This window comes from Propithecus coquereli, unplaced genomic scaffold (assembly GCF_000956105.1).
Source record: "Propithecus coquereli isolate 6110/MARCELLA unplaced genomic scaffold, Pcoq_1.0 Scaffold83, whole genome shotgun sequence".
NCBI classification, from domain to species: Eukaryota; Metazoa; Chordata; class Mammalia; order Primates; family Indriidae; genus Propithecus; species Propithecus coquereli.
In genome coordinates, this window is record NW_012154507.1 from 3177440 (window position 1) to 3186589 (window position 9150).

At 38.9% G+C, this 9150-nt stretch overlaps 1 protein-coding gene and 1 pseudogene across 1 annotated transcript in view; one reads left to right on the forward strand and one right to left on the reverse strand.

Moving 5' to 3' along the window:
- Positions 1-4993, forward strand: part of DLGAP5 (discs, large (Drosophila) homolog-associated protein 5) — a 45630-nt gene extending 40637 nt beyond the window's left edge. The window contains exons 16-19 of the mRNA XM_012663739.1: positions 208-268; positions 915-1161; positions 2008-2057; positions 4853-4993. Coding sequence (XP_012519193.1) covers positions 208-268; positions 915-1161; positions 2008-2057; positions 4853-4993 — 499 coding nt within the window. The remainder of the gene's footprint in view (positions 1-207; positions 269-914; positions 1162-2007; positions 2058-4852) is intronic.
- A 3004-nt stretch (positions 4994-7997) lies between these two features.
- On the reverse strand, positions 7998-8830 carry LOC105825867 (annotated as a pseudogene).
- Between the last annotated feature and the right edge of the window lie 320 nt (positions 8831-9150).

The window sequence follows — 9150 nt, forward strand, 5'->3', positions numbered from 1 at the left end:
ACTTGGGAGGCTGAGGCAGAAGGATTGCTTGAGCCCAGGAGTTTGAGGTTGCTGTGAGCTAGGCTGACGCCACGGCACTCACTCTAGCCTGGGCAAAAAGAGTGAGACTCTGTCTCAAAAAAAAAAAAAGATAGGCTCAAAGCATAAGTCAAAAGATAACAATATGTTTAATGATCTGAGTATGATGGGTTTTTTTTTCTTTTTCAGGAACAGCATAGTAGAAGATGCTCAGTGTTCTGGATTACAAGATTTAATTGAAGTGAACCATGTAAGTCCTATTCTAGTGTGGTAGATAGCCCAGTATCTCATGTGTTTATATCATTATATATAGTTACTCCATAAATAACCTCCAGAATTTCCACTGGAAATCTAAATCAATCATATAGAATGATAGTTCTTATTTTAATGGCCTTTGGGTTGTTTGAAATCATAGTGCCATTTCGTATTCTTCAACTCACATCAGAATGGATATGGGACTAGTGAAATAGAGCAGAGATAAGCAGACTTTGGCCCCCATTTTTGTAAATCAAGTTTTATTGTAACATAGGCATATTCATTTGTATATGTATCATATCTGGCTGTGCTTACAACACAAAAATAGAGTTGAATAGTTACGACAGAGACCCTATAGCTCATAAACGTAAGTATTAACTACCTAGTCCTTCACAGAAAATGTTTGCCAATCCCTCACCTAGAGTATAGACACTTGCTGAGAAACTTGCCTTCAATCATACTACTTCTATATATTCTGAACTAATTGTTCAAGAAGCAAGGCAGTAGGATTTATAATGTTCTTTAGCCTGTGATCATAATGTCATTTTTCTGTTTTTCTTATATTAACAGCAATAAGACCTTTTTTATTTATTCCAAATAATTAAATTGATAATTAAATCTAGTGCTATTTTTACTGCCAGGATGAAAATAATATAAACTTTGAGATGGCTTATTTATCCAGTGAAAGAATGAGTTTGCCTCTTCTTGCTGGTGGAGTAGCAGTTGATGTTAATACTAACAAAAAAGAAGAAATTTCAGATGTTGTGGAGGGAATGGAACTAAATTCTTCAATCACATCACATGATGTTTTGATGAGTAGCCCTGAAAAAAATATACCATCACAAAATAATGTCTCACAACAAGAAGAAACTAAAATTTCTCAGTCAGGTGAGATCTTTTAAATATATTTAAATGAGTCTTTATTAAAGAATGAACTTGGATTAAGTAAGGTATAGATTATCATAAATACATCTGAGTACCAGTTTCTAAAAATGGAGGTTGAAAAATTGGACACGATAAATTTCTTATAAAAATTTTTGTGTTGTAATACCCCATTCTTCACCCTAAACTTTGAGGGAGACCTAAATAAAAATCAACAGCAAATACTAATCCACATTGGATATAAGGAGCATTTTACATTAGAACTAACTATGGGATCCATCATTGTTAATGAAAACTATGAATTAGAAAAATTTCCCTCATATTTTTTTTAGTTCTCCTTTTTTACAACACATAATGCCAAATCTTTCTTCAAAATACCCTACTTTTCTTCCCTAATACCTAGTCCTACCTACTTTATTGTGATTGTTCTATGATAGGAAATGGCTCTTATATTTTTGTTGTAATGTGTGCCAGTTTCATCTGCTATTTTCATCGGCTATTCTGTAGTGCTGGTCTAGCTAGGGCCTAAGGTAAAGCAAAACATTATAACCTTGGCCAGATATTTAATGTCCTCCAGCTGTTCTTCATCAATATCTTTTGGGTACCTTTAATAGTATAAGCATGAGATTAGTTTACGGAAGACTCTTTGTATACTGAAATTAAGGATAGATTCTTACCAAGAAACTTAACGACATTTTAAAAAATGTTACAGCATAAAATGGTCTATATTTTTGTCTTAGCATTTGACATGTGGAGCTTTCCGTATTTTTCAAGGCTTTGTCCATTTTTAACAACCTTTGAATGTAAGAATATTCTTTAAAGTTAAACATTATTATTTTTCTTATTTTTCAGTACTATTTGATAAAGAAAGTCTCACTACTGAATGCCACCTTCTTGATTCAGTAAGTTTTTCAACTTAATTTGACAAGTTCCTTTATATTCTAGATTTGTTTCATAAAATGAATATTACTTTTCTGTTTGCATAAGGTTTAAAATTTATATCTTGTGGCTGGGCGCGGTGGCTCACGCCTGTAATCCTAGCACTCTGGGAGGCCGAGCGGGCAGATTGTTTGAGCTCAGGAGTTCGAGACCAGCCTGAGCAAGAGCAAGACCCCGTCTCTACTAATAAAAATAGAAAGAAATTATCTGGACAACTAAAAATATATAGAAAAAATTAGCCGGGCATGGTGGCGCATGCCTGTAGTCCCAGCTACTCAGGAGGGGATCGCTTGAGCCCAGGAGTTTGAGGTTGCTGTGAGCTGGGCTAATGTCACGCACTCACTCTAGCCAGGGCAACAGAGTAAGACTCTGTCTCAAAAAAAAAAAAAAAATTTATATCTTGTTATTGTTTTGCTTACTCTGAAATCTATTCATCATTCATTTTTCAAAAAATGGAGAAAAAATTTCCATGTTTATATACTTTAAAATATAGTATGTTTTAGTATTAAACCCTGAAGACCTATTTCCCTGTATTGTTTATGTATCACATTTTTTATGACAAATTAGTTGGATACCTGAACATCTAATATGTGGCTAGGATTATGCTAGGTATTTCTAAGTGATGCCAGAAAAATGTAAGGTAAGATTTCTGCCCATCTGAAGCATGCAGTTGGAGAGAATATGTCTATTCCAACTTTAATCATCATTAGTTATTTTCACTGTAAATTCTTTCAGATTATTTATGTTCTGCTATTTTTGAGGAGGGGGAGTTATTATTTTTTTTAATTTCAAAGTATTATGGGAGTACAAATGTTTTTGGTTACAAGGATCACTTTTGTAATGCTTGAGTCAGTGTTACAAGTGTACCCGTCACCCAGACCGTGTTCATTGTACCCGTTCTGCTATTTTATTTGGAAGCTCCCTAGACTTTATTTGTGGTAACCTCTTGCCTCTAAATCTAGTTCAAACATTAGCCTTTCTGTGAAGCCTTCTTGTGGAAGCTCTCATCTCTCCCATGTTAATCTCAATGGGAGAGATGCATACATTTAATCTCTTATTTAGAGTATAACACGAATATATTATATTCCTAAAATATAATTTCAGGAATCTGATTCCCTTATTAATTGTAAATTCCTCATTAGGTAGAGCTGTCTGATTCGTATCGTTGATGCTGGTGCTATGGCATAAACGAAATGGTTTATTTCCTACCTACTAAGCGTTTATAGCATTGGTTTCGGCTCTACACCAAGACATTTTTATTTCGATGATCTGGAGAAGGTTTTTTCATTTTTTCCTTCATTGAGTGATTCTAATGTGTAGTCAGGGTCAGCACCCCTGGTTTATAGCCTTACCTTGAATTTTTCTAGGAGTACCTACTAAAATAGGTCAGGAAGTAGCTTTGGTTTGTTAATCTTTGATCTCAGAATATAAGAAATTCATTAAAGCAAGTATAGGATCAAACAGCAACAATTTTTGTTAACTTCATTAAGCCTGGCAAATACTTGGCTTCCTTAAGCCACTAATTCCTTAAGGACCCTTGTATATCTTGGGTCCATCGTCTTTCAAAGCTGCCTTCTTCATAGTCAGGCTCTGGGCTGCTCTGTGTCTCAGGAGCTGAATGAAGTGTGTTGCTGTGACCTACATACCATTCTTTCTTGGTCTTAGCCTTCCTTAATTGTAAACTAAGATCTAGAGTATCAGGGCTTTCAGCATAAGGCCAATTTATGTAAACTTGATTTAATCCTGTTCTCAGATCTGTACTCTGAATGATTGGTTCTGAGAATATATGATATTATAGGTATATCTAGAAATTAATGAATCATAATATTTTGGTTTTGATATATTAGTAACATGAATAAAAGTGTGTCACAGTTAATCTCATTGATAAATCTTAATACCTTGTAGTTTTAGTCTTCTTGTGATTTTTTTCCACTCCCATAAATATTAGAATTCAGATTTTTTTTTTTTTTTTTTTTTTTTTTTGAGACAGAGTCTCACTGTGTTGCCGGGCTAGAGTGCCGTGGCGTCAGGCTAGCTCACAGCAACCTCAAACTCCTGGGCTTGAGCGATCCTCCTGCCTCAGCCTCCCGAGTAGCTGGGACTACAGAGACGCGCCACCATGCCCGGCTAATTTTTTCTGTATATTTTTAGTTGTCCAATTAATTTCTTTCTAATTTTAGAAGAGACGAGGTCTCGCTCTTGCTCAGGCTGGTTTCGAACTCCTGAGCTCAAACAATCCACCCGCCTCAGCCTCCCAGAGAGCTAGGATTACAGGCATGAGCCACCACGCCCGGCCAGAATTCAGATAGTTTTGATATTTTTTATAGGTCCACCTGTATATTTTAGGCCCAAATTATTGCTCGCCCAGTAACATCATTTGAACTTGAAGTAAGGCTTGAGGGGGGGGGAAAGACAAGGATCCCAGTGGGATCATGCTCTAGTAAAAGGCCTGCTAAGTGTTATTATGTAGTATGGAATTTGTGGAATCTGTATAAGTGGCCTTGATTTTATTTATCCTGCATATGCTGCTTAAGTCCACTTACAGATTAATCATACTTTTAGCCATGTATTCTTAATATACCTTTTCAATTAAAATTACATATTTGAAATTAGATCTGGAAAGTAGCATAATCATTGTTAATAATTTTATGTAGGGAAAATGTTATTTATGTTATTAATTAATCCACTATTAACTAGCAATGTTGAAGATTTAATTGGTGAAACTCTTGATGGTGACTTCTATGAATTTGTTCTCTAGCCAGGCCCAAACTGCAATAATCCATTCACTCAACGGGAAGGGAGATATCAAGAACATTCCAGACACATTTCCTTTGGTAGTAACCTGATTACCTTTTCACCTCTAAGCCCTCCTTGTGGAAAACAACCAGAAGAATTTTGAATTTAAAATAAATCCAAACATCTTTCTTCATATTATCAGTGCTGTGATATATTCTTAGACTATTGAAAATTTTGAGAATATGTGTTTGTGTTCAATTCACTTATATAGTATCATATAATGTTTTTAATAATCAGTGTTCATTAAAGTGTCTTTTAGACTATGATACTCTTTCTCAAGGGAAGTGGGGATATTTTGTACATTAACCATGCAGAATAAAAAATGTACCGTGTCTTGCTCTCTTATTTATTTTTTTCATTTTTTTTATTTCTGCATATTATGGGGGTACAAATGTTTAGGTTATGTTGCCCTTGCCCCCCACCCCCTTGCTCTCTTGTTTAAAATGTATAAGCCTAAAGCTAAGCATACTTACTTAGAGCTTATAAACGTTCTTTAGTGTAATGGAAATATAGTAAACTTTGATAGAATTATTTACATCCTTTTACACTTTGTTCTTAGTTTGAACTCCTAAATATGTTGATATTGAACAGCTTTGGGCACTGCATTTTAGAAGGTATACTGAGTTTCTTTATATGAGCTTTCTGGATTCTGAAATCAGTTTATACGCTGCAGTTTAAAATGGCTAAATTATCAGAGGTGCCCATTAAATCCTTTCCTTTTTCTTTTTCTTTTCCTCTTGATATAGCCAATAGCCGTTGAAGAAATGCCTTTTTCTCTTGATGGGCGAGGTATCTCATGCCTGTAATCCTAGCACTCTGGGAGGCCAAGGAGGGAGGATCACTTGAGGGCAGGAGTTGGAGAGCAGCCTGAGCAAGAGTGAGACCCTGTCTCTACTAAAAATAGAAAAAATTAGCCAGATGACTAAAAATAGGAAAAAAAAAAAAAATAGCTGGGTGTGGTGGCAAGTGCCTGTAGTCCCGGCTACTTGGGAGGCTGAGGAAGGAGGATCACTTGAGCCCAGGAGTTTGAGGTTGCTGTGAGCTAGGCTGACGCCACGGCACTCTAGCCCGGACAACAAAGCGAGACTCTAGATCAAAAAATAATAATAATAATTAAAAAAAAATAATAGTATCATCACATAGTATGTTCAAAATATTTTCTTTTTTTTTTTTTTTTTGCTAACATAGGAGATCGAGTTTATTCAAAAAGTATTTACTGAGCCCTTACTATGTACCAGGCACTATTTTAGGCACTGGGAATATATTGCATTGATTAAAAACATACAAAGTCCCTGTCTTCATTGTGCTTATACTCTAGAGGAAGGATACAAGACAATAAACATAATAATAAATAAGTAAATTACATAGTAAGTTAGAAGGTGATAAGTACTATGATGCAACAAAATAGAGCAGTTGTGAGAATGAATGACAAGTTTTATCTGGAAATTTTCCAAAACCAAAAGAGGAAAAATTAAACTTCTATCTTGGAAAGTCTCTCTCCCTGTATATATCTCCATACATAACAAAAGAACATATTTCTGGCTCTTTAATGTTCCTGGAATTTTCAAGCAAGAAAGCAAAGGGATTTAAAAACGTGAAAGTAGAACTGAAAACTAGGAAGGGTAACTTTCACAAAATAGGTGCTTTAATACAGAGTTCTTGAAGCAGTGGAATCCCTGCGTACTGCAGCAGTAGAGCGCGGTAGTAGGACCTTCCACAGTTCTACAATTCCACGATTCTGGTCACACTGCCATCCACAGTGGCTCTGAAAAGTTAAGTCAGCTGGAGAAAGGCTGCTAGGGACAGACAATGTGGAAGAACTGAAACAGCTTTTTGAGATTTTTTTATTTCCATTTCCTTTTTAAAATACAGCACCCTATTCTTTTTTATTTTGTTAAAGAAGAAGGGTGGGTTCATTAAAAAGGAAAACTAAAAAAAAAAACAGGAATACCCACATTTCCAACTCCATCTCCTCTCTCAAATTGCGTAAGATGCACACATGTTTATTGTATATCAGTAAACCTAGCTCTTTCTTTTTTTTTTTTTTTTTTTTGAGACAGAATCTCACTTTGTTGCCCAGGCTAGAGTGAGTGCCGTGGCATCAGCCTAGCTCACAGCAACCTCAAACTCCTGGGCTCAAGCGATCCTCCTCCTGCCTCAGCCTCCCAAGTAGCTGGGACTACAGGCATGCGCCACCATGCCCGGCTAATTTTTTCTATATATTTTTAGCTGTCCAATTAATTTCTTTCTATTTTTGGTAGAGACGGGGTCTCGCTCTTGCTCAGGCTGGTCTCGAACTCCTGAGCTCAAACAATCCTCCCGCCTCAGCCTCCCAGAGTGCTAGGATTACAGGCGTGAGCCACCGCGCCCGGCCAACCTAGCTCTTTCCACACTGTTATCAGAGGCACTAAACTACCAGGTAGATTTTGTTCCTTTGATTTAAATTCAAATTCCATTCCAACAAAGCAACCGAAACAATTAATGTCTAGCTTTAGCTTCTGGGGAATTAGGTTCTCCAGGTAAGAAAGGAAAATAGAGAATAAATGGTGTTGTCATCTTTGTTGAGAAAGTCATTATTGTCAGCAAAATGGGGCAGAGGCAGAAAATCCAGGTGGCAGGACTGGGAAAAAGGAGTGTCTGCCCCATGGGACACTTATAAATCGATCACTATGACAGCAGCCCTTTTTAGAGGTAATAATGTCATTAGGTTGTGATAATTCTCCAGAAACCCCAACAGCCCTGGATTAAGAACATCTGGAAATTGTTTTGATGACACAAATTTCTGTTTCCTGTTTTTAAGGCTTCCATGATGCCTCTCAATCTGCCACCATTTTCTTTTTTCTTTGCAAACCTCCTCCTTTGAAATCAGGAAGTACACATAAAGTGCAAGTAAGATTCGTCCCCTCGCCTGTGCTCCTAGGCTCTTGTCTTGATAGCCAGTATTACCAAATCTATCAGTTAAAGTGCTGGCCAACTAGGATGTCTGTAGGAATTTCTGAAGTGAGCAAATAAGTTCATCTGGCAAAGAGAGCATCTGCAGGTCAAAGCAGTCTTGGCAAGAAAACATGAAGTACCACACATAGGACAGGGATGTGAACAATGCAAGCAGTAGGGGGAGTTTGTCGTCACTGAAGAGGCCATCTTTGGATCTCAACTGTTAAAGCAAATTCAGGAACTGTTACTAAAATGAACAAGGCCAGAGAATTTCAGAGCACAGTCAATCTTCAGTGAGGGCAGATTCAATTTTCCTAGTTAAATTCCTGGATTTCTTTTTGGCTTCTGCCCTTTCTTCAGCATCAAAGTACCAAACAGTCATAGCGTATCTGGTCGCATAGGAAGTCTGGACTTCATGTGGGTTCCTGCGATCTGACCAGAAGAACAGGAGTCTGTCAAAAATGGGCTCCACGTCTGCTACGAATGATTTCCCTTCTGGAAATATCCTCAAGATCCCACCATGTAGCTTGGCATCTGAACTGGCATCCCAGTTCAGATAGTAGATGCAGGTGATGCAGCGGCCATCACCGTTCGGGTTGTCCACATGGCGAACATAACCTGTTCCATTTCCTGGATAGCAAGCCACCATTGCCTTGGACCTCTCCTTGACGTAGTATTTGCCCAGCCGGCTCCCGCAGTACAGGACCAGCCAGTCGATGAGGGACAGGAGGAAGCTGATGGCCTCGCAGCCCTCCTCGTTGCCCCCGATCCACGTGATCTGGTCGCCCTGCAGGTGCCGCTTGGAGACGCCGGTGCGTGGCCCAGCCAGCTGGCCGTCCCACAGGGCCCCATTGTAGTGCAGCTGTTTGACGCGCTCTAGGACGCAATTGCCCACCACCTCGCCCAGGAAGTTGTCCAGGTAGCAAGCAGAAGCCTACCTCGTGCAGACGATATACTCCAGGGCGATTTTTTCAAGATCCAGCCTCATGATGTGTCCCAGGGGCATCTCGCCCACAGAGCCGAGGCCGAAGACCCCCAGCGTGCACCCAGAGAGGGAGCGACCAACGAACGCAAAGCCCAAGCGTGGGGAGCGTGGCCTGGGGTTCAGCAAGGGGCGGCGGCCACGGTCCCCGAGCCACCGCAGTGCCGGGACAGGGGAAAGTTGCTCGCAACTCTGGGGAGAAGGGATCCCCGGTTCAGGGACCAGCGAAAGTAGTGCGGGGCCCCACGGCCCAGCGCCCGACTGGCTCAGCCAGGAGTGGAAGGGCCCTTTTTGGAGATACGAAGCCGCCACTGCTGCCAAAATATTTTCTCTTTTATAAAAAT